General features: G+C 54.7%; 4 protein-coding genes across 6 annotated transcripts in view; 3 read left to right on the top strand and 1 right to left on the bottom strand.

Moving 5' to 3' along the window:
* Positions 1 to 311: 311 nt before the first annotated feature.
* LOC117036607 (U3 small nucleolar RNA-interacting protein 2-like) lies at positions 312 to 7,952 on the bottom strand. Its single transcript, XM_033131610.1, is given in 16 exon segments — positions 312 to 465; positions 590 to 663; positions 1,343 to 1,422; positions 1,499 to 1,644; positions 1,886 to 1,948; positions 2,031 to 2,165; positions 2,249 to 2,349; positions 2,749 to 2,795; positions 2,798 to 2,840; positions 2,923 to 3,047; positions 3,618 to 3,744; positions 4,075 to 4,116; positions 4,199 to 4,266; positions 4,604 to 4,713; positions 7,248 to 7,330; positions 7,628 to 7,952. Coding segments are annotated over 16 exon segments (1,425 nt in total). The 5' UTR covers positions 7,715 to 7,952; the 3' UTR covers positions 312 to 371.
* Positions 7,953 to 8,431: 479 nt separating this feature from the next.
* On the top strand, positions 8,432 to 14,637 carry LOC117036874 (protein mono-ADP-ribosyltransferase PARP3-like). 3 transcript variants are annotated; one of them, XM_033132282.1, is made up of 11 exons: positions 8,432 to 8,569; positions 9,151 to 9,387; positions 10,026 to 10,151; positions 10,319 to 10,507; positions 10,725 to 10,857; positions 10,940 to 11,166; positions 11,422 to 11,571; positions 11,779 to 11,865; positions 12,141 to 12,318; positions 13,520 to 13,675; positions 14,039 to 14,637. In XM_033132282.1, exons 2-11 carry the CDS (start codon positions 9,208 to 9,210, stop codon positions 14,206 to 14,208), a joined length of 1,596 nt encoding a protein of 531 aa, XP_032988173.1. In that variant the 5' UTR covers positions 8,432 to 8,569; positions 9,151 to 9,207; the 3' UTR covers positions 14,209 to 14,637. The 3 variants fall into 3 exon arrangements, with proteins under 3 accessions (XP_032988173.1, XP_032988174.1, XP_032988171.1); XM_033132283.1 differs by having other exon boundaries at positions 8,435 to 8,569; positions 9,206 to 9,387; XM_033132280.1 differs by having other exon boundaries at positions 8,435 to 8,569; positions 9,201 to 9,387.
* The window catches only part of LOC117036875 (protein mono-ADP-ribosyltransferase PARP3), a 40,273-nt gene continuing 24,569 nt past the window's right edge, over positions 8,486 to 24,189 (top strand). Inside the window, exon 1 of the mRNA XM_033132287.1 lies at positions 8,486 to 8,569. The gene's annotated coding sequence lies outside the window, so the exon portion shown is untranslated. The remainder of the gene's footprint in view (positions 8,570 to 24,189) is intronic.
* LOC117036876 (G-protein coupled receptor 62-like) lies at positions 18,811 to 20,506 on the top strand. The gene is given in 3 exon segments (XM_033132289.1): positions 18,811 to 18,871; positions 18,949 to 19,499; positions 19,502 to 20,506. Coding segments are annotated over 2 exon segments (1,080 nt in total). The 5' UTR covers positions 18,811 to 18,871; positions 18,949 to 18,973; the 3' UTR covers positions 20,056 to 20,506.

The following is a 24,189-nucleotide window of genomic DNA, read 5'->3' as shown; positions in this document are numbered from 1 at the left end:
ACCCCACAGCCTGCCCTAACACACTTAAGACAGTGGGGCTTCTTAGCTTCTGACCCCACCAGCCCAGAGCAGAGCAGAGGGTGAGGAGCTGGCCTAATGAGGCACAGAGGACACGCAGGGACCAGGAGTCAGCTGAGGGCTCCATCCCTCAAGTTCCCTGGAAAAGGACAAAAAGCCCACAGGCCAGCCGACGGGCGGCACAGACTGCTGGAGGCTTGGTCCGCCCCAGGCCTTTTCCAACCCAGTCCCTGCTGGCCCCCCGCCCTCCCTACCCAAGAAACTGCAGGAGACAAGGCCCAAAAGAGCATGCTTTTAATACAAAGAGGGCGGGGCATGGCCTGGGAAGGACTTAAATAAAGGGGATGAGACCATCAGGAGCCCACCACCGTGGGCCTGGGGGCCCTCCGGAGTGGGATGATGCAGACGGAGTTCCGAGCCTCTTTGATCCGCCACCATCGGCCCAGCCTGCAGGGGCGAGGGAAGAAGCTGAGGTCTGGTGCAGCCCCACGCAGTCTCCACTGCCATTCCCACCCAGCCACCAGCCAGGGCCCCCTTGCCCCACCCTCACCCCTCCAGGGGAGCCTCATACCTGTGTTCCTGCCCCACTCCAGCCACCAGGAAGTCCCCAGAGCTGGAGAACTTGAGGCTATTGATAAAGCCCACCTAAGAACAGGGAGGGACAACGTCATAGGATGTGAGAACAGATTCCCCCACCATAGGCCGAGCATGCCGGTCAAGGGCTTAGCCTACCAGGCCTGGGTTCAGTCCCCGCTCAGCCTCCTGCCACCTGGGCCAGCCCAGTCGCCATAGGGCTGAGAAGGGGAAGCAGAGCGCCAGCCTCGCAGTAATTTCGAGGATTAAGGAGACAATGTACACCCACCAAGTGTGTCGCTATGGACCAGGGCCTGGCTCCTGGCTGTGAGGCCTGGAGACCCCACGACCATCCCCACTGACGTAAGTTCTGCATGGTCACCACATGTCGTTGACAGAACCTGCCACTCTCCCCTAGGTCACCAAAATCCACACATCCTAGCGTAGCATCAATCTGGCACCAGCCATGCGGAGCTGACCACAGGGCCAGGCCCTCCACGCTTTTGCCCACACTGTTCACTGCCTTGTACCCAGCACCGAGGACAGGGCCAGGACGTGGAGAGGAGTGGAGGGGAAAGGGGAGAGGGAGGGAGAAAGAAGGAGGGTTCCTGCCGGGCCCCAGTGCTAGGAGCTGGGACTAAAGAGAAGTCATAGAATGTCCTGCTCTGAGGAGGCACCCTTCTGGAAGGAAAAACAGTAAAGGGCCGTGGGAGTGTGGCAAAGGCAGGCCGAGCATTCAAGCCCCACTCACCAGGGGGATATCGCAGAGAAGGTCAAGCCTCCGGAAGCCCTCTCCACACTGCCAGAGGCGCACACAGGAGCTGTGGAAGCCTGGGGGACAGGGAGCCAGTGAGCACCGCTGCCCAGCCCACCCTGGGAGTCCCTCTTAGCCACACAGGACACTCACCTGTGGCCACGAGGTCTGTGTTGAGCAGGGCTGCCACTGACGACACCCAGAAGGGCTGCTCCAGGCCCGGCTCCCCCCGCAGCCCCTGGGCGTCACGCTGCAAGGCAAGTGGCCGTTTCTTGGAAAGGCCCCACAAGGCCACAGAGCTAGGAACAGGGAGCAGGGAGCAGAGTCAGTGAGGGGGCCGGGGTCAGGGCAGAAAGGCCACACAGTGGGAAGGGATCACGTGGACACCAGCTGTGGGATGCAGACAAGGTCACCAGAGGTCTCTGCCTGTGTGCCCATCTGTGCAAAGAGGTTACGACAGCTCCCCAGCAGGAGCGACCCTAGGAGGGGAGTCCCAGAGCAGGGCAGTGGTGGGAGACATCCGAAAGGCAGCTAGCTTACCCATCGTCTGCGCCCGACACCATGTGCTCCTCATTGATGAGCTGGATGCTGTCGATGGAGCCCCTGGAGAAAGGAGCAGTGAGGGGCACGACCCAGCCCCAGCCCGCCCATGGAGCCCCGCCCTGCGTGGCTGCCACTGCCTTACTGGTGGCCGTAGAAGACAAGCTGGGACTCCTCAGGGATATTCCACACACGCACAGTCCCGTCCCGGCCCCCAGCTGTCACGCAGCACTCCCTGCCCAGAGCATCCAGCGCTGCCTCAGCGTCCTGGTGCCCGAAGCTGGAGGGGGCACAGAGGGGGGCTGGCGTCAGCAGTGACATCGCACATGCACACCCGCACACCCTCTCCTCACACACACTCACAGCGTCTCCACGTAGGAGTTCTCTGCCACATTCCACACCTTCACAGAGCGGTCGTGGGACGTGCTGTAGAGCTGGTGGGTGCCTCTACGGAACGCCAGCCCCTAAGGGATAGGGCAAAGGGGGCCTGGACTACAGCAGGCAAGGCAGAGGTCAGGCCCAGGGAGGACTTCCCCAAAGACAAGTCACACGGCACCGGGAGCCAGCTCCCCGGGAGCGCTCTGTGGGGTACTTCTGTGCGGCCCTACCTGGAGCCAGGGGAACGCTCACCTGCCCTCACCTGCCCCTGGAGCAGGGGTAGTCCTCTCAGACTCGGTTCCCCCAGCTCTTGCTGTCCATTTACCCATTCAGGTCCTTTACAGTGCCGCTCACTACAGCAAAGCACAGGGCCCCTGAAGACAGGGACGCTCTGCCTCATTCATCCCATTCCCCAGGACCCAGCACCAAGCCTGGCCCACTCAGGTGCTTGCTTAATGTCCGCCCAAGGAGGCCCAGCTCCTCACCGACACAGCGTCCCGGTGTCCCGTGAAGGTATACAGGTGCCGGCAGCTTGGGCCTCCCAAATCAGAATGAGCTTGCTGCGGTCGCCGGAGGCCTGTGGGGACGAGGACAATGGCCACGGGCACCCACTGTGTGCCCAGACCTCTCCCCCACCCCCAGTACCTGCCCTGCCTTACAAGGTACTTGCCGTCAGAGGAGATGGCCATGCAGAGGACGTGGCTGCTGTGGCCGGGGGGCTTCCCCTCGGCACCCTTCTTGGCTCGTGGGATCACATGAAGCTTCCGTCCACTCTCCACGCTCCCTGACACCGGGGGAAGAGAGGCTGCTGGGATGGGGACAGGACTGGCCGGCAACCCCTCAAAGGCAGCATGGGACCATAGGCAGGTGACATGGCTCAGGCACTGTGAGCCCCTGGACCAGTCACCTCAATTTCCTCATCTGTTAAATGGGGACAATAACCCTAAAGGGCAGCCATGAAGCCCAGAAGAGAAGGAGTAGGAAAGCGCTTTGGGACTGACGTGAGTTCTTCCTGTTAGTACTGTGGCTGGAGGCGGCTGGGAACCCACGAGCACCAGCTCAATCCCAGGGGGTGCACAGCCTCGAGGGTGCTCTAGTCCAGCTGCCCACGTGTAGCGTCAGTTCCCAATAAATCGCCTCTGCTCAATCATCTCCAATGAGTGACAGGGAGCTCATGAGCCCCACTCCTGGACAGAAGCTTCCATGCCACCCAGAAAACACTTCATTAGGAGCAAACCAGCCTCCAGAAGAAGCTTCCCCATCGGCCTCTGTTTGCCCTGATTACTCCCTCCTTCCAGACCAGCCCTCCCCGATGAGCCCTGGGGGCTGCACCCCCACCGAGGCACCCACTCACACTTAATAATGGTGCAGTCCTTGGCAGCGGAAAAGATGGCCGAGTCGTCGGGGGTGATAACCAAACATGTGATGGAGAGCTGGTGACCCCGTAAGACTCGAATGTCAGCCGGGGCTGGGGTCTGGATCTGGGCAGGCAGAGCTGGGTCACTGCAACTGGGGGCGGCAAGGCACCCTGCACACACACGCACACTCAGGCACACACACACAGACGCACATGTACACGTATACACACACATGCACACGCACACGCCATCCCTTCCACCTCCCTGTCCAGATAGAAACTGGACCCAGGGCTGCAAGGACCAGACCCTGACCTGGCCCTGTCTGTCCAAGTGCCACCGTATTCTCGAGGAAAGACCCCACAACCTGAATCCCCAGTTGGGTCATCTGCCCACCTACCCGGGTGGGAACACCTATTCCCTCCAATCTCACACCAAAGTGCTCTGCCCACTCACCTCCTTCGCCACGGACTTCTGCAGCCTGCCCCTCTGTTCAAGCTGCAGGGAGAGGAGAGGGATGAGGTCCCAGGGGCCGGGCCAGCCACACTGCCTCCTCCCAGCATCCTCCAGCCACACATACCACGTCCTCCTTCAGGCGCCCTGCCACCTGGTCCTCCTCAAACTCACGGGCTTCTGCCTTCTCCTCCTCTGTAGGACAGACCAGACCAAGTCAACCCAGGCCGAGACCCTGCTTTTCCCTTCTCATCCTCCCCTGTCACCTCAGACTTGGCCCGGAACACGGGCTGTGTCCTTCGGGAAGTTCAGGCTGCCTCGGGCAAAGAGGAGGGATGGCATTTACTTATCAGATCAGTCGAAAGCCCCCTGAAGCTCTGGCCTGTCCCCAGAAGCCCACTAGAGCTCCTGGCCGCCCGCCCACAGGGCGCCCACTGCGTACCTGCGTCAGTCAGCCATCAGGTGGCCGGGGCCACAGCACGCAGGCTTAGGGTCAGGCCCCACCCCTCACCTGCCCAGCCCACATGCTCACCTTGCTGCCTGAGCTGCTCAAGGTAGAGCTTGGCCAAGCGCAGCTTCTTCTCCTGTGCGGTTTCTTCCAGCTCCTCACCCTCCTCTTCCTCCGTCTTCCTGGGAGTTAGGCTGTGAGCAGAAGGGTATGGGTTTCAGGGGACTCACCCCACTCCTCTGGCCACTAGGACCATGCCTCCTGGCTGCTCCCCTGGCCAGTTCCCCGCTCCCATCCTTACCAGGCCTCATGGCCGATGCTGCCACATGCAGAAAGCTGACGACATGACTCACCAACTGAAAGGGCCCACCCCGTGCCCGACTTAAGAGTGGAAACAGACCCAAAACTCAAAGACATCACTGAGAAATCTCTCAACTCAGAAGGGAAAGAGAAGGTTCTATAGGCTCCTGAGAAAAATCAGGTCGTGTACAAAGGGTCAGGTCAGGAATCAAAATGGCTTCAGACGTCTCCACAACAACACTGACCGCAGGAAGACACGCATGCCGCACATGAAAATTCTGATGGAAAATGCTAACCCCCCGAATTCAATGCCAGTGAAACCATCAATTATGAGAGAAGATATGGTCAGAGGTCTGAGGTGCCACAGAATTGGCCCTTTCTCCTTCTTTAAGGAAGGAGGATGGGCTCCCAAACAAGAGGGTAGACTAAGAATGAGGACAGCATGAGAGACAGGAAACAGGACACCCAACCCGGACAGCAGGGAAGGCAGCTCCCGGAACAACAACCTCCCCCAGACATGGGGGAGCAGCCAGCCCAGATCCGATGCAAGGGCCCCAGAGGCAGACATGTTGGGTCTGTCATCACCCCAATCTCATTACCAAGGCACTATCCTTTATCCTGAAGTTTCACTGGTCTTGGCTTGAACTTGTGCTGGTTTCCCCTCTATGCCCCAGACCCCAGACCAGCTGAGACACTCACTTCACTCGAGTCCTCCTCTGACTTGCTCCTGGGAGTTGGAGGTAGGTCACAGGAACTCAGAAGCAGAAAACCCTGGGCAGTCCATTCCCTCTGATCACACGCCTAAAGATATCCAGTCCCTGTCAGGTGCCCACCTGGTTCCCAGGACTCATTTATGACCTTGACCTAAACTTTCCCAGAAATGACCTTGGAAACTCTCAACGCCAGACGATGCTCCTGAGACCAGTTAGTACCTGGTGCCCAGTAAGCCTTCAACAGGGTTGGTGCTGCCCTTCCCTGCACAGCCAAGGTCAGGACTTCTCCTCAGTTTACCCAAAGTAATCAATCTATTGTTTGGGGGTTCACACCAGGAGACAGAACACTAAAGAAAATCGAAAGAAGTATACACTGTATGATTCTAATCACATGACATTCTGGAAAAGGCGAAACTCTAGGGACATGGTTACAAGGGGGGAGGGAGAAGAACTGACTACAAAGGAGTGGGGGAATTTTGGAGGGTGATGACACCCTTTATATCTTGATAGTGGTGGAAGTTACACGATATGCATCTGTGAACACTCACAAAAGGTGAATGTTACTGTATATAAATTATACCTGAATGAGAAAATGAAAAAAAAAATAAAGAAGGAGAAAAAGGAAGGAGGCAAGGAAGGAAACCAAAGAAATGATTAACTCATATCAGGAATGGCAGTTGGGGCTTCTAAATGTCTAAATGGTCTAGTTCTTAACCAAGGTGGTAGGTGCAGAGGTTCATCATTTCTTCACTACTCTCTGTTGTACAAATACATTTCATTAACTCTTCTGTATCCAATATATTTCACAACACATTTTAAAATATTTTAAAGTGTTTCGCAGAGGCCTTGGCACACACACACCCACAATAACCTTGGGACTATGAAAAGTATATTAAGTCTTTCTGTGAGCAGGTTACGGCCAACAAGTAATCAGTTTGAGAAGCAGAATTTCTAAAGCCAACTCTTAAGGCAGGCCCAGGATTCTCTAGTCTGAGAGCTTCCATTCCACAGGGTCAGGCCTGACATTTGCTAGGCCCCTGTGAAACCTCCCAGCATGCCTCAACCCCATCACCTACACAATGAGGGGGAGGTATTCAAAGCCCTCCATAATCTGGATGCACTCACCACCTGCCCTTCTGTCCTCTTCATCTCCCATTCTGGCACACACACCCCAGACTGTCTCTGATCCCTGAATGCCTTCCCTACCTCTCCAGGAGGGACTCGTCCTCACCTCTCCAGGCCCCATCCCCAGAATACACAGCTGTAAGACATACATCCCATTACAACACAGTCAGTCTTCACGTGCCCATCTCTGTACTCCCAACAGTGAAGCCAGTGCCTGGCTGATGTTGTGTCAGGAGGGAAATCAGTAATTGTAAAATTGTGGGAAAAGAGAATGAAGAACTAGCGAGCATTTCTTCCATCCCTCCCTCCTTGCAAGTCAGTCCAGCCCGTGCTCAGCTACCTGCCATGAGCCAGGGAGGTAGGTCCTCACTGGTCTCCCACTGGGGCTGAGGGGGTCTTCCCCACACAGACACTGTGCAGGGGAGGAGATGAGACTTCTCAGGGTCAGAAACTGGAGGAAAGAGCCAAGACCTGAGATCAAGGGCCAGAGTCCTGGGTCCTAGGCCCAGCTCTGCCCCGATTCACTGAGTCTCTTCCATACACCATGGGCCTCAGTGCTCCCTTCCACTAGGTGGAAAGGAAGAGCTCACCTCTCATTCTCGGAGTCGCTGGAGATCTCCTCATTCATCTTGCCGCCACCCTTGGTCTTGCCCCTGTCCCCAGCAGAGTCGGCCTGGGAATTACATGATCCTTTCTTTGGTCAGGGGTCCCAACCACTCCGGCACTGACGGACCCCTTCCGGTCTCTCAAGAGCCCCGGACTGGGAAAAGCGGTGGCCCCGGCTCAAATGCAAGGCCTTCCAGGATTTGGCCAGCGGAGAGAGCCACAAGCTGACTCCAGGTGGAGTCCGGGGAGAAGGCTCGGGAGGGGGCAGAGAAAGGGTTGGGAGGGGACGAAGGTGGGATAACGGTGGAATGACGGAGGTCCCAGTAGCGGGTCTGATCCCGGCCCGCAGAAGCGCCATGCTCACCTTTCGCCGCCGCTTGCCGGCCCCTGAACCGACCCGGGCCCCCGTGGCCGGCTTTCCGCGCTTTCGAGCTACCGCTGTGGCCGACATGCTGCCCACCGTGTGTATTGCAGACGCCGGGACAGCACTCACGTGGCGTCCGAGCCCCGCTGCCTGGCAAGACTCTGTGCAGGGATAGGCTCCCACCGCCCGGCGGTCCCCGCCTCCCACGGCTCCATTGGATCTTTCGGTAGGTTGTGTCACGCCCCCAAGCGCCCATTGGATTAACGCCTGTGACCCCGCCTCCTAGGGCTCCCATAGGCTCCCGTGCCAAGCTCTAATAGGAAGCAAGCCTCTTCCCCGCCCTTCTGTTCCAAAACTGTAGCGTCTAAAGAGGGACCCACCAGGGGGCCTTCTCTGTGTTTTTGTCCCTTGGACGCTGGGAGGAGCCAGGGATGTGGGTTTCAATTCCCGGAATGTTACTCCACCCGCCTGGGGCGTTGTCAAGGGTGTACCAGCCTGTACTAGATAATTGCAGGGGGGCGATGACTTCTCAGGCAGCCCCAGAGAAAGGAAGGCAGTGCCTGAATCTGGGTCCACGGTCACTGGGCAACAGGTGGACACGTGTTGCCTGCCTCAGGCCAGACAAGCAGCGCCAAGGACGCGCCAGTCCTCTGGGCGTTAGCAGGGTCCCAATCAAGTGTCCACCCATTCGTGGGACAGGCCTCCCGCATCGGCCTGATCCTGCCCACTGACTCACCCGAGTAGTAGCCAAATAGCTGGAATCCTTCACCACCACCACTCCTACTCTTCCCAGCATCTGGCAGTTGTCAGGAAGTCCCTCCCTAGGTCACACCTAAGGCTGACAGAGGATTGCTAGACGGCCTCCTAGAACTGGGACTGCTGTGAGAGGTCCTGATACAGGGCCCGGTGCCACCACCTCTCCCAAGTCCCTGCTTCTCTTAGGTGAGTGCCTTATGGCCCTGCCCACGGCTCTTCACAGGGCAGGGTGGGGTGGGACTGTCCTTGCCTGCTGTCAGTTCAAGTCCACTGGTCTGGGGGTTTGGGTGGCACCCCAGAACTTTTGAGCCTATTGGAAAGGGGTTTTGTACCACGGGGTCCCAAGCAATGGAGAGCAAGATGTGGCCCCAGGGGTGCTGACCCCCAGCAGACACGGCCCACTCTCCTCCATAGCTGGGATGACTCAGCCCAGCAGCCATGCCAGGTCTGAGGTAGCTGAGATTGGGCAGAAGTATGCAGTGCCCCAAGAGTGATCTGGACATGGGAGGAGCCCAGAGGAGAGAGGGGAAGAGTCTCCTTTCACTTTCTCCACCACCTACCTACACACTGGAGAGCTAGAGAGGAGAAGGAACCACTCTGCCTTGCCTGGAGTGGGCAGACAGGAGAAGGTTCTGGCCTGGCCCCCGTGACTGGGGACAGAGGTGGATCTGGGGTACAGAGAGCTGGTTTTGGTCTGGGGCTGAGAATGGGAATGAAGGCAGGGTAGACAGTGGGAGGTCACCTGGGGTAAGTTGGTGCTGTACCAGACAGGTGGGTACAGAGACCATCGTGGTCTGAGGTGCCGCTGGTGTCGCAGAACAGACATGGCCTCCAAGGACAAGCTCCCTGTGCAGCCTGAGGGCCCTGAGAAGAAAAAGGAGAAGCAGGAGGCAGAGGAGGACAGCTTCCACTCCACTGCTGAGGCCCTCAGGGCCGCACCCACAGAGAAGCGCATAATCCGAGTGAACCCTGCATGTCCACTCAGCCACATCCCCGGGACCCAGGTAAGCTGTAGTCCTGAGCCAGGCCTGGTGCCTGCTCATGCCGAGGGACAAATACACTCAGACCACGCCCCTGGGGCTTGGCTCTGGCCACGTAGCTCAAGGTTCCCAAGTAAGCTGTATTCTTTCAAGACCCCACAGGACAGGCACAGCTGTATCCCCTCAGATCCGGGCAGGTCACGTCTGCTCTTTAGACCCCAGGGTAGTCCTCTGAGCTGCTCAGGCCTTCCCCTACCACACATAAGGCAGGGCTCGGACTTCCTCAGCCTCCCCAGGGCTCACCGCTGTCCCCTCAAAGCAGTCCCACAGGGTAAGGCCATGTCCCCCTGAGAGGCCTCACAGGGCAGGGTTGTATCCCTGCCACACCCCCAGGGCAGAACCATGTCTCCCTCCAATGTCCCCACCCAGGGCACAGAGTGTCCTCCCAGAACTTCCCCCCACTAGTTTAGCCATGTCCCCTCAGCCTTCATCCCTTAGGCAGAACCATGACCCCCTCAAGCCTTCTCAAGCAGGGCCCGGCCCCCTGCCGTACAGTCTGCCTCTTGTCACCATCAGACCCCTGTCAGTGTGCAGCCGTGTACCCTGTCCCACCCAGGGGCAGCGCACGCCAGTCTGACCTCCTCACACCCCTCCGGCCCCAGGTGCATGAAGACTACGACTGTACCCTGAACCAGACCAACATCGGGAAGAACAACAACAAGTTCTACATCATGCAGCTGCTGGAAGAGGGTGGGCGCTTCGTCGTCTGGAACCGCTGGGGCCGTGTGGTGAGAGCCACCTGCCTACCCCGCACCTGCCTCCTCTCCACCTCTCCTGGCTCAGCACCTCTGCCCCCTGCTGCCCAGGGTCCCCACAGCTCACTCGGCACAGTGCCAGGCATGAGTGTTTATGGTGGGCAGTGTGATGGACACCCCCTGAAGGCTGTTGGTTGCAGGGAGAGGTGGGCCAGTCAAAGCTCAGGTCCTACACGTCACTGGAGGATGCAAAGAAGGACTTTGAGAAGAAATTTCGGGACAAGACCAAGAACAGCTGGGCAGAGCGAGACCAGTTCGTGGCCCATCCGGGCAAGTACACCCTTATCGAAGTGCACGGAGAGGGCGATGCCCAGGAAGCTGTGGTGCAGGTGAAGCGGCGAGGGAGGGTGGATGAGCCCTGGGCTGAGAGAGGGGACAGAGAGGCCCAGCCTGTTGGGCTCTGCCACTCCCAGCTGTGCCACCTCAGGCACAGACCAGCCCCCTCTGACCTCAGTCTGGTCCATCTGCGTCTACTGCCTGGCTCTGCTCCAGGAGCAGGTGCCCTGCCTGGCTGCCCCTGCCCTCTACATGTGCCCTCTGCCCTAGGTGGACGGAGGCCCAGTGAAGACCACGGTTCAGCGGGTGCAGCCCTGCTCCCTGGACGCAGCCACACAGAAGCTCATTGCCAACATCTTCAGCAAGGATATGTTCAATGACGCCATGGCCCTCATGAACCTGGGTGAGGGGAGAGGGGCCAGGCAGGGTGGCCAGGGCCGAGGGGTGGCACGGGCTGAGTCTCCCCACTCTCCCCATCTCCCCAGATGTGAAGAAGATGCCCCTGGGAAAGTTGAGCAAGCAGCAGATTGCCCGGGGCTTTGAGGCCTTGGAGGCACTGGAGGTGGCCCTGAAAGCCCCCACCGAAGGTGGCCGCAGCCTGGAGGAGCTGTCCTCCCACTTCTACACCGTCATTCCCCACAACTTTGGCCGCAACCGGCCTCCACCCATCAACTCCTCCGAGCTTCTGCAGGACAAGAAGGACATGCTGCTGGTGAGGGCCGGCAGGTGGGCAGGCGGTGGGGGTACCCCACAGACAGACTGCGCAAGGGAGGTGGGGGACCGAAGGCCCCGTGAGATGGGCTGCGATGGCAGGCCAAAGGATGGGAGGGGAAGGCCTGATGGACAGATGGGGCAAGAGTGAGCAGGTGGACAGACAAGTGGGGGGCCATGGTCCCAGGTATGTGGGAAGGAGAGGGGAGCCCGGAAGTCAAGTGCACAGACAAGCTGCCAGTGCCTGCCGCCTTAGGTGCTGGCCGATATCGAGCTGGCCCAGACCCTGCAGGCAGCCCCCAAGGAGGAGAAGAAGGTGGAGGAGGTGCCATACCCAGTGGACCAAAATTTCCAGTTCCTCAAGTGCCAGCTCCAGCTGCTGGACCCAGAGGCGCCCGAATACGAGGTAGGCTGGGACCCCAGAGGAGCCAAGCTAGCAGTGAGCACCGCCCCTCTGCCCATCTGCCCTCCAGATGCCCAGAGGAGTCCCTCTCCCTTGGCCTTCTCTCCCCACGTCTCTCTGGATTGAGGAGCGCTCTGGAATGGGGGGAACAAACGCGGGCTCATCCACAGGTCTCTGGCCCTCGGCACTCAGCTTCTGCTCCCCCTGCAGGTGATTCATACCTATTTAAAACAGACTGGCAACAACTACAGGTGCCCTACTCTTCAACATGTTTGGAAAGTGAACCGACAAGGAGAGGTGAGACAGAGTCCCCCACCTGTCACCTCCCTCCCCTGTCACCACCCTCACTCTTAGTGAGATGACCGTGGTTTATCTGCTTTTTAGTGAATTGTCCTAGCATGGACCAGCTTCCGCCAGCCCCAGGTCGTGTGAGTGTGTGTGTGTGTGTGTGAGTGTGTGTGTGGCAGTGTGAGTGACCCGAGGGACCCCGGGCCAGGTCGTCTGAACAGCAGGGAGAAGCACCTGAGCTGGGATGGCGTTGCCCTCCTATTTGCCACCTCCTCCCTGCTCAGGGAGATAGGTTCCAGGCCCACTCCAAGCTGGATAATCAGAGGCTACTGTGGCATGGCACCAACGTGGCTGTGGTGGCCGCCATCCTTACCAGTGGACTCCGCATCATGCCACATTCCGGTGGTCGTGTTGGCAAAGGCATCTACTTCGCCTCGGAGAACAGCAAGTCCGCTGGCTATGGTGAGGCGCCCTTGGGCCGAGCCCTGGGACGGTGTGGGGACTGAGGAAGATGGGGCACAGTGTTTACCCAGCTCGTGGGGGCTCCTGGAGAAGAACCCTGAAAGGCTACTGACCAGAGTGCTCTGTGCAGCCTCCTGGGGTTTGGGGGACCCAGAGCTACAGCTTCCTAGAGAAGGCCATGCCATGCAGATAGGGTGATCGTGCCAACCAGACCTGGGAAGGAGGTGAAAGAGGAACCTTCTAGGTGAAGCGGCCTGGGGTTGGCACAGAGGCGGGGAGGCTGTGCTGTCACGGCCTCTGAGCATGTCCTGATAGTAAAGCTTAGAGCAAATGCCTGGTGTGGCAGGGGCTTGGGGGCTTGGGATTGTAAAGGGGGCCTTGTCCAGAGAGCGATGGGCAGCCCATCTGGACGTGTACATGGCAGGATCTCAGTGGCTGCAGCCATGGGGAGAGTGGCAGAGGCCACAGGCTCCAGGGGGCGGTGCTGTCATCAGGCCAGGTCAGTGGGGGTGGGGAGAAGAGAATCCAAGACAGCAATGTGTACAATTTGTATGGCAGCACATGGGAAAGGTCAAAGGTGTCTGATGACCCCCAAGACTGGAGTGTCTGGGACGCAGCAGGAAGATCTGGGAGCAAGAAGGGGTGATATGGGGGCACCAGAGATGGGCAGTCTGATGACTCTGTCCAGAGTCCCCCTCACTGAGATGACCCCCAGACTGGCTCCTCAGCCCAGCGTGACGCCATCAGTTGAGACCACCACCACCCACCCATCCAAGAGACCAAGGTCCAAGAGCAGATGAGACTGAAGTTCTAGGATGTCTGAGGTTGCCCAAGGCCAAGGGGTCCAGCAGGAGGGCACAGAGCCTAAGAAGGAGGGGAGGATGGCCTCAGGAGAGCCAGTGCAAAGGTGTCCTAGCGTAGGAGGTAAAAGACGCTTGTGGCAAAATCAGCAAAGCAGGTCACGGAGAAAAGCCCCCGCTCCGCATTTGATCACTGGGAGGCCACTGCAGACCTTGGTGAGGGCGGCGGGGGCTGCAGAGGCCTGGCCTCAGGGAGCCGAGGAGTGGGGGAGCAAGGCCAGGACAAGGGGGTGTTTCAAGGATGGGGGAAGAGTGGGCACCTTTCTGAGCTGGGGCAGCAGAATCAAAGGAGATAACAGTGGAGGTTTGAGTTTCCCAGCCTGAGCCTCTGTGTCCCCCAGTTACTGGCATGTCCTGCGGGGGCCACCACATTGGCTACATGTTCCTGGGTGAGGTGGCACTGGGCAAAGAGCACCACATCACCACTGACGAGCCCAGCTTGAAGCAGCCACCCCCCGGCTTCGACAGTGTCATCGCCCGAGGCCACACAGAGCCCGGTGAGTCCCAAGATGCTGGGCAGGCCTGAGGATAGAGGTGGCACTGAGATAGGTGACCAGGATGCTTTCAGTGAGGAGGTGAGCAGAGAAGGGGCTGTGGAGAGGCACAAAAAGAAACAGGCTTCCTCACTGCAGTCATTCACCAAATCATTTCTGGGCATCCGGGAGGGCTTCAAAGAAGAGCCCTCCCTGTCATTGACTAAGCATTGGGAGGATAGTCCAGGCAGAAGGCCCAGTCTATGCCGTGGTTTGGAGGTTGGCAAGTTGGCAATGAGCAGGCATTCCCTGTGGCAGAAGTGGGGAACATAGGGGTAGGACTTGCTGGTAAGGCCAAGGGCCAGTGACCCTTGGTGTGCACTGCAGATCCGACCCAGGACACTGAGCTGGAGCTGGACGGCCGGCAAGTGGCGGTGCCCCAGGGCTGGCCTGTGCCCTGCCCAGAGTTCGGCAGCTCCACATTCTCCCAGAGCGAGTACCTCATTTACCAGGAGAGCCAGTGCCGCCTGCGGTACCTGCTGGAGGTGCACCTCTGAGCTGCCTGTGTCCCTGTCCACCCCCCACCCGGGGCCCTTCCGGAGGGGGGGTGTCAGACTGTTATCCCAAATCCTGCCCATCTCTGGTGCCCCTATATCACCCCTTCTTGCTCCCAGATCTCCCTGCTGGGTCCCAGACAGTGATCCCCCCCACTCCAATGCTTGCCCAACCTGGCACTGCTCTGCCCCACAGTCTTGCCCCTAAGGTGACTGCGTGATGGAAAGGCATTATTACTGGGACACAGATGCAGCGGCCTCGTCAAGGCTGGGTAGTGAAAGGGGCACAGGCTGAGAGTGGGCGCGATCCCACGTCCCCTCCCCCAGCCCACCCTGCCCATCCACCCTGGCCCAGACCAAGGGGTGTGGTCACCAAGGTAGGCTGAACTTGAGGCATGCACAGGCAAGTTTATTAAACATTTCGTCCATTCACCCCCAGTCTCTGCTTGTCTGTGCTGCGGCTACACCATGCCTGGGTCTCGTTTCTCACCACATCACACGGCAGCTCCAGCCCCACTCCAGGTTTGATGTGGGTCCCACACTCACCCCCTGGTCCATCGACATCCGTCACTGCAACAAACCGCCTCCTCGGATCGTTGAGCCTTCAAAAGTGACCTTCACTGTCAGCTCAGAACTGTTGGTCGTTTGGCGACCCTCCTGGTGATTGGGTCCTTTAGCCCAGACATGGCCAGGCATATCAAGCATTTCTCATGTCTTGCCATCAAACATCCATGGGTGTCTTACATCTGAACATGATAAACAAGTTGAGCATATACCCAAGGGGCTCAGCTCTGCCATCATGGAAGGAGTGCCCGTTATCACCCCAGGTGACTCTATCCAAACACAAGGTACCAGACTAGAGAGGTCGGGACCCAGACCAGGGTCATACACTGCATCTGGTAGTCATGTCTCTCAGTCTCCTTTAGTCTGAAACCATTTCTCAGCCTTTTTCTTTCTTTCATGATGTTCACATTCTTGACACTCCCGAAGAGTACAGGCCAGTTATTTTATAGAATCTCTTTCAGTTTGGGTTTGTCTGATGTTTTGTCATGATTACATTCAGGTACTGCAGTTTGGGTGGAAACATAACATACCTGATGTGTTCTCAGGGCATTCTATCAGAAGGGACATGTTCCATTGTTAGTGATGTGAACTAGTTTTCATGGCTTAATTAAGGTGGTGCCACCAGTTTTCTCCACTGGAAAGTTACCATTTCTATGATTTTTTTTTTTTTTTAGATTTTATTGGGGAAGGGGAACAGGACTTTATTGGGGAACAGTGTGTATTTCCAGGACTTTTTTCCCAAGTCAAGTTGTTATACTTTCAATCTTAGTTGTGGAGGGTGCCGTTCAGCTTCAAGTTGTCCTTTCAGTCTTAATTGTGGAGGGCGCAGCTCAGCTCCAGGTCCAGTTGCCATTGCTAGTTGCAGGGGGCGCAGCCCACCATCCCTTGCGGGAGTCGAGGAGTTGAACTGTCAACCTTGTGGTTCAGAGCCCACTCTCCAATCAACTGAGCCATCTGGGAGCTCAGCGGCAGCTCAGCTCAAGGTGCCGTGTTCAATCTTAGTTGCAGGGGGCGCTGCCCACCATCCCTTGCGGGACTTGAGGAATTGAACTGGCAGCCTTGTGGTTGAGAGCCCACTGGCCCATGTGGGAATCGAACCGGCAGCCTTCGGAGTTAGGAGCACAGAGCTCCAACTGCCTGAGCCACCGGGCCGGCCCCTGATTTTAATTAATCAGTAATCTGTGGGCAAATATTTTGAAGTGTAAATGTTTCATTCTTTATCATCTGTCACCCACTAGCTTGAACATCCATTGATGATTTTTACTTAAATCAATAACCTGAATAGATTTTTGCTAATATGATTGTAAATGGTAGTTATCTAATTCCATTATTTCTTTTCTACTTATTAATTAATATTCCCCTTTCTTTATCATGATTTGATTTGCAGATTCTTATTTAGGCAATGGGTTATAATCCATTGCTATCATTATTTATTTTGAGCCTCAAATTGTCCCAGATTTGGCTGGAAGAAGGACCCCTGTGTCTCCATCATTTTTTGAGCACTTCCTGACTTCCTGGCATCACAAGATGTTCCAGGCTCATCTTACACAATCCTGGAATCAGCCATTTCTCCAAGGAGCCCTAGTTCCCTAGAACAGGAAATGGTATTTAGAATCCAAGATTTGGGCAGTAGGTATATCGTTGGTACTGGGGTTCATTGCTTTTAAGTCCTTGTAGCAAAGAAAGCTAGGAAGTATGTGTATGTAAATAAACAAACATATTTGCATCTATTTCCCCAGCTCCAATCGAACGCCACAGGGATCTTCCATTCTCCCCCAATTCCATATTTATACTTCCCTTCTCTAACAATAAGAACCTTGGTTTCCATCAACATCAATCTATTTATTTGTTTGCTCAATCCCACACAAAAAGGAGTTTCAGAATTGCTACACCCATGCCATTATAAAAAACAAACTTTCTAAGCAGGGATCAAGATTTATGGAATCTTATTCATGATTCTCTTTTATTGTCTTTATACTGAGGTCAATGAATTTGAACACAATTCAAATGTTACTTGAACTAGTTACTTAATTTCCTTCAGTGTGGTCATGTTATTCATTTGAAATACAGGTGGGGTCATTTGTTTCTTCTTATATTCACTTTTAGGGGGTTTCCCTCATCTTCACTGATTTATTTTTCAATACATAGGACATTAACATAGTCCCCAAAAGTCCCATCTATACAAAACTGCGTACTCAGGAGTGTTCATGCCCTCGCCCTTTCACTCCATTCCCACTCACCTGCTGTAGGAAGTCAAGGTTATTAGTTTCTGGTTTATCCTTCCTGCATTTCTTTTGGCAAATTAAAAATATATATATAAACTACAAAGATTTTAATTTAGTTGAATGATTTTGGAGGAGTGTGCACTCTCCAACCAACCATAGTCCCCAGACCGCCTTACCACCGTCCCCTGTCCATTTCTCATTTGCTATTCCCATCTGGCCTTCCCAATTCGCTGGTGACTCCAAGTCTATCCTAGGCCTGCAGGCCTAACGGGGCAGGGAGAAGGCCAATGCCTTCTTTTTCCTCTGAACAAAAACCTCAAAAATCCAGCATCACCTCCTAGAGGTAAATGCCTACATTCAAGTTGTGGACAGAGCCTAGGAGGCAAGCGACCTGGGTTCCAGGTACAACTCAGCTACGTGACCTGGGACACATTCCTTCCCTGTCTGGGCAGCAGTTTTCTCATCTGAATAATGGACTCCAGTAGGAAATGAGTCAAACCTAGAGGTCCATGCCCTGATCTCTACCACCCGGATCTGTCTGATGCTGACCATGTGCCTCCCGTGGGTTCTAGGGGCACAAGCATGAGCAGGACACAGATAAGGTCCCTGCTCTCATGGGGCTTGCATTCTAGGCTCTAAATAAGCACATGCCTAGATACAAAATACAGCATCAGTTAGGAAAAGTATCAGGAAGAAAAAGCAGGGTAAAAGGATTAGTGATGGGAAGGGGGAATGACTTAGAAGAGATGGTCAACAAAGGCCTCTCTCAGGTAGAGACTTCAGTTAGGTGAGGTAGCAAGCCATGGACAGATCCGAGGGAAGGGTTTTCTGACAAAGGAAACAGCAAGTGCAAAGATTTGACACGTGGGAGAACCAGCAAAGTGACTGCGATGGCTGGAAGTAGGGCAGGCAAGGAGGAGGGTGAGGTCAGAGAGTTGAGGAGAAGGCCAACTCAGCACACAGGAGCTGAGATTCTATTCTGATGATGGGAAGCTCTCAGAGAGATGAGAGCAGGGTCATGACCCGGTCTGATTTGTTTTTAGAGGGATCCTCCCCAGCCACTGTGTGGACCGTGGACTGTAGGTTTGATGTCAAGATCCAGTCAACAAAGCAGAAATTACTTGTCTGGTATTCCAGGCAAGAGGAATTTGAGACAGGAAAGGAAATGAACTACAAAGGGGATGATGAGGCAAGACAAAGGTTAGCAATAACGGGGTGCTGCTACCGTGTTTCCTCAAAAATAAGACCAGGTCTTATATTAATTTTTGCTCCAAAAGACGCATTTGGCTTATGTTCAGGGGATGTTATCTTGAAACATCATGTTAGGTTAGGGCTTATTTTCCTGTTAGGTCTTATTTTTGGGGAAACATGGTACCACCTTAGGTTGGAGCCATAATGCAAGGAAGTGTATCCCGATACACAGGGGACAGCATCACCTGCAGGTGCCAGAGCCACATTGGGGATTGCCTGAGAGAGGCTCTCTTCCACAGAGGTAGACGGAGAGCCCCAGGTTGAGCATGAGAGGGAAAATACCCTGGCTTCTTCTTCCTTCCACCCCCTAACATCTTCAGTCTAGACTGCTCTAGGGCTCCCTCCAGAGGCACCCGGAACACTTTCACAGCACAGCCTCCAGCCTCCAGCTGGCAGCTGCTAGGACCCAGGGGGCTGGTGCCAGGTCCTGCCCCTCCCTTGCCAGCTCTGTGTGTCTGTGAAGAGCAACATCAGAGTGACAGCCAGTACCATCTCCAGCAGGGGCTGAGTTACTGGGACAGAGGAGAGAGCTGCAGTCCCAGCCTTGCACCCTTCCATGGAGCCAGCCAAGCCCCCAAGAGCATGGCCGCCTGGACAGCGGAGCCAGGGCCTGGGCAGCCTATGAGGTGAGGGGCCAAAGGAGCAAGGAACAGGTGATGGGAACGGGGAAGGGGGGCATTCCATTTCGCTCTCTGCATCCCAGCACAGGGTGAAGCCTGACCTCTCGGATGGCCAACACCACAGGGCTGAACGCCACCGAAGTCTCAGGCTCCATGGGGTTGATCCTGGCAGTTATTGTGGAGGCGACAGCGCTGCTGGGCAACGGCGTGCTGCTGGTCGTGGTGCTACGCACGCCAGGACTGCGCGACGCGCTCTACCTGATGCACCTGTGCATCGTGGACCTGTTGGCGGCCGCCTCCATCATGCCCTTGGGCCTGCTGGCCGCGCCGCCGCCGGGGCTGGGCCGCGTGCGCCTGGGCCCCGCTCCCTGCCGCGCCGCGCGCTTCCTGTCGGCTGCGCTGCTGCCGGCCTGCACGCTCGGCGTAGCCGCGCTGGGCCTCGCGCGCTACCGCCTCATAGTGCACCCGCTGCGGCCCGGCTCACGGCCTCCGCCCTGCCTCGTGCTCACGGCCCTTTGGGCCGCGGCGGCGCTGCTGGGCGCGCTCTCCATGCTCGGGCCGCCGCCCGCACCGCCCCCAGCCCCAGCCCGCTGCTCTGTCCTGGCCGGGGGCCTCGGGCCCTTCCGACCGCTCTGGCCTTCGCGCTACCCGCCCTCCTGCTGCTCGGCGCCTATGGCAGCATCTTCCTGGTGGCGCGCCGCGCTGCCCTGGGGCCCCTGCCGCCCGCGCGCGGAGCCCGGCCGCGCTCCGACTCTTTGGATAGTCGCCTCTTCATCCTGCCGCCCCTCCGGCCTCGCCTGCCGGGGGGCAAAGCAGCCCTGGCCCCCGCACTGGCCGTGGGCCAATTCGCAGCCTGCTGGCTGCCATACCGCTGTGCGTGTCTGGCGCCCGCTGCGCAGGCCGCAGCGGCCGAGGCGGCCGTCACCTGGGTAGCCTACTCGGCCTTTGCGGCTCACCCCTTCCTGTATGGGCTGCTGCAGCGCCCGGTGCGCCGGGGACTGGGCCGCCTCGCCCGCCAAGCACTGCGTCTGCCCCCGCGAGCCTGCACTCTGCGGGCCTGGCACCTGCGGACACTCCTGCAGCACCTCCAGGGACCTCCAGAGGGCCCTGCCTTAGGCCCTGCTGAGGCACCAGAACAAGATCCGAATTGGGCAGGAGGGGAGAGCCTCAGCATGCCAAAGGCCACCTGAGAGGAGATTTGTCTCATATGCTGAACTGAGACTGGAGAAAGGAGGGTGGTATCAGAAGGAACCTGTCCAGCCTCCTGCACAGGTTGTGGTAGGTTTCCTGCTTAGATTTCTGGCTCTGGAACAGGAAGAAAGGGGGCCTGCAGCCTGGTGAAAGAGTTAACATTTAAACCACCACCTTAGGTTAGCCTGTCTGTGCTCCACTTACCACCAGGGTTGGAGCCTCACTGCGACCAGGCAAAGATGAAGTCAGTGACCCTACTTCAAAGCCCCATCTCATAACCTGCTTTCTCAGACAACCTCTGCATCAGTCATTTCAATTTGGATTCTCCAGGAAAGGAGAACCTGAGATGGAGTGTGGAGGCAGAGTCCCAGAGTGCAGTTTCCAGGCTCTTGGCCTCACGTGGAAAGGTGCTGGCTCGGGTAGTAGATGGCCATCAGCTGTGACTAGTTGGCCATCAGCTGTTACCGGTTAGCCACTGGCCACTGATATAACTACTATGGCTGAGCTAGTAAGCGCAGATTGCAGCTAGCAAGTTGGTTGGTGGGCAGAGAAAAGCGGACTACGGATTGTGGATTGTGTCGCGCCTGCTTCCTGTGTCTCGCCCTGCCACCAGTGAGACTACAGTGGTATGACTCCCCTATCTATGACTCCGCAGGTATTCCTTTTTGACCTCACCATATCCTGCATTCTTATGCGGGAAGCAGGACCAGAGACACTGCCTGCCATGGAGTTTAGTGTTCAGGATGTTTATTACAGAACGTCCTTGGGATCAACACCTATGGGAGGAAAAGGGAGGACACTAAAATGGGTAGAGGAAGAAGATCCTGTAACGTGGTGGACAGCCTCAGCAGGCAACACAGAAAGTTCTGATGCTGAAACGGACCATCAGTATTGCCCCACACTGAGTACAAATGGCCGGATCTTTATACAGTCATGTGCCACGTAACTTTTTGATCACTGACACTGCACATATGACGATGGTCCCATAGGATTATAATGGAGCTGGAAAATTCCTATCACCTAGTGACATGGTAGTGATTGTAACATCGTGGGACAGCACATTACGTGTTTGTGTGATGCTGGCGTAGCTAAACCTACTGCACACTGCTAGCTGCTAGTCATACAAAAGTATAGCACATGCAATTATATACAGTACGCAATACCTGACAATGAGAGTAAATGGCCATGTTCCTGGTTTATGTATTTACTATACTACACTTTTTATCATTGCTTTAAGCGTGTACTCTTTCTACTTATTGAAAATCAGTTTGCTGTAAAACAGTGTGCCAGGTTATGCCAGCAGCATCCTCATACATCTCCTGTTCGCTGCATCTCTTGAGTGCATAATTTTGCTTGTGTTTGATTTAATCTCATGTTGTTTTTGTACAGTTTTTATAAAGCCTACAAGTAGTGGACAGTATGTCCTGGGCCTCATAGTCACTCACTGACTCACCCAGAACAACTTCCAGTCCTGCAGGCTCCATTCATGATAAGTGCCCTATACAAGTGTACCGTTTTTTTCTTTTATACCATATTTTTACTGTACCTTTTCTGTGTTTACATACATTTAGATACACAGGTGCATACCATTGTGTTATCACACCTACAGTATTCAGTACAGTAGCAGGCCTTGGAGAGGCTGGCTATTCCCCCACATCTTAGGTGTGTAGTGGGCTGTTCTATCCAGGTTTGTGTAAGTGCACTCTGTGATGTTCACACAACGATGAAATCGCCGAACAACACATTTCTCAGAGTGTATCCCTGTTGTTAAGCGGCACACAGCTGTACCCCCACCTGAATCGGTCATCGTGGGTGATGACTGAAGGGCTAGACCCAGGGTGAGGCAGACTCTGCAACCGAAGCAACCCCTGAAGGGGCTGACAGCTGCAGCCAGCATTCCTGGGAGCTGAGGCAGCAAGTCCATCCCTGACGGGGAATCTGGGTGGAGCATCTCCACATCCATCACAAGCAAGAGCTATTTAAGCCAATATGAGAGTGTTGTTTATCGTGTGTGTGTGTGTGTGTGTTTCAGAATTTCTTTTTTTTTTTAAATTTTATTGGGGAATATTGGGGAACAGTGTGCCTCTCCAGGGCCCATCAGCTCCAAGTCGTCCTTCAATCTAGTTGCGGAGTGCGCAGCTCACTGGCCCATGGGGGATCGAACCGGCAACCCTGTTGTTCAGAGCTTGCGCTCCAACCAACTGAGCCACCTGGCCACCCCGAGAGTGTTGTTTTTTAATAGGTGGATATTACCAATTCACATTCATTGATTCCTAATATGTAGGGACTCATTGCCATCTTATTTTCTGCTTTAAATCTGTCGTATTTTCTTATGGTCTGTTTTTCTTTGTCTCTTGTTAGATTGATTTTCAATGCATTTTGTAGTTGGTGAGTTTTTTCCTTCTACTGTTTTAGAAATTGTAAGCTGCTTACCCATATCCACATGTCACTTGTTCTTCACCAAAAAAATTTATTTCCGGGGAGTTGACATTCCTCAGCTTCCCTTGTAGCTGGAGTGGTCATGTGATACTCACTGACCAATCAGATGTCAATGGGTGGGTCTTTTGGGAAGCTCTTTCAGGACTCAAAGGGGTCCTTTTTGTCATTTTACCTTAACTCTCTTCTTCCCTGAAATGTAGATGTGATGGCTAGCACTCTCCAGTAACCATTTTGAGAACAAGGGTTACCTCCTTAAGATGGTGGGGAAGAGAGGGTGAGAAAATCGTAGCTTAGTTCCAGGATGCATCCAGGCTGCCACACCAGACCTGGACTTCTTTTACGTGATGCAAAAAAAACAAATCTCTAAATGTTTGGACTCCCTATATTTTAGATTCTGTTTCAGCTGAATATAATTTCTAATTTATATAGGAGTTATGCATCTTATTCCTTTTCTTCTAATTACACTTAGATTTTAACACGTTGTATTTTACATTGTGGAGTACTTGGAGCAAATTGGTTTCTATCGCTTCAAATAAGAACTTTAGGTCAATTTTCTTTTTTCTGCCTCCAGCAACCTCTCACATTGGTGTCCTCTGAGATAGTATACATATGGTTATACAAACATACATATGCTTAATATAAAAACCTTGTTTGTAGAAATAAATTTCACTAGCATCTGTACCCATCACTACTTATTGTGTCATTCTCCTGGATTCATGTTTCTTTGTCATAGAGTTCATGTCCCAGAAATATTTTCAGAGATGTTTGATGTAAACTTTGAATTAATAAAAATGTCTTTGAATTGATAAAAATGTCATTTTGCCCTTACACTTGAGTGACATTTTAGGTGGTATATCATCCAGTGCGTAAATTTCTTTTCTTTCAGAGCATTGAGGATGTCTCTCCACTTTCTCCTTGCTTTTGAGAAAACTGATGTCAATCTGAGACTTATTCCTTAGTGGATAGTTTGTTGAATATTTTTTCCTCTTTAAATATTTAAGTATTTTATCTTTATCAGTGCTGAGATTGTGCTGTGACCTGTTTGGAGCTCCATCTGTTTTCCTTCACCTTTTGGGGTCAACTGAGTCTCTTTAAGCTCTGGGAAACTCATTAATGCTTTGAATGTCCCTGCTCTCCATCTCTGGACTTCCTTTCTTGGGAACACCAATTCAACCATGACCGGAACCTCTGGATCGATGGTTCTTTCATTTACTTTTTTTTAACCTTTTTATTTTACTGCCCTTTGTGCTGCGTTCCAGAAGAGCTCCTCGTGTCAAACTTTCCACTCATTAATCTGAACTTTAGTTACATCCTTTCAGCCATTCATCCCATCTATCAAGTTTTAACATTGCTTCTTTCTAAGATCCATCAATGGCTCTTTTTAATAATGGTGTGTTCTTTCATACCTAAGATGTCTCCTCCCACCCACTGAGAATATTAATTTCACGTCTTTAAATTGCCTTCTTAGTCTTTCCCTTGGCCATCCTGTTTCTGCTTGTTGAGTTTAGGGGTGCTTTTTCACGCCATGGTTTCCTTCAAAGCTTGGTGATTCATGGTTGGGTGCTCATCTGTTTTGATAGTTCCCCTGTGCCTGTTGATTTGTGTCATGTCCCTGACTCCAGGGATTGCAGGGTAGATGTGGGCTGTCAGTGGTAGGATGTGAGTAGGTAGACTCCCGGACGGGGGTCTTCCTG

This window comes from Rhinolophus ferrumequinum, chromosome 17, assembly GCF_004115265.2.
Source record: "Rhinolophus ferrumequinum isolate MPI-CBG mRhiFer1 chromosome 17, mRhiFer1_v1.p, whole genome shotgun sequence".
NCBI classification, from domain to species: domain Eukaryota; kingdom Metazoa; phylum Chordata; class Mammalia; order Chiroptera; family Rhinolophidae; genus Rhinolophus; species Rhinolophus ferrumequinum.
The sequence above is the reverse complement of the archived record's forward strand: the minus strand, read 5'-3'. Positions and strand labels throughout refer to the sequence as shown.

Excerpts from the sequence above, each read along its gene's own strand:
- LOC117036874 (XM_033132282.1), top strand. The coding sequence starts at position 9,208 with ATGGCCTCCAAGGACAAGCTCCCTGTGCAGCCTGAGGGCCCTGAGAAG. Across the intron at positions 10,508-10,724 it reads CCCAGGAAGCTGTGGTGCAG|GTGGACGGAGGCCCAGTGAA; the intron begins GTGAAGCGGCGA and ends CCTCTGCCCTAG. Across the intron at positions 10,858-10,939 it reads CATGGCCCTCATGAACCTGG|ATGTGAAGAAGATGCCCCTG; the intron begins GTGAGGGGAGAG and ends CCATCTCCCCAG.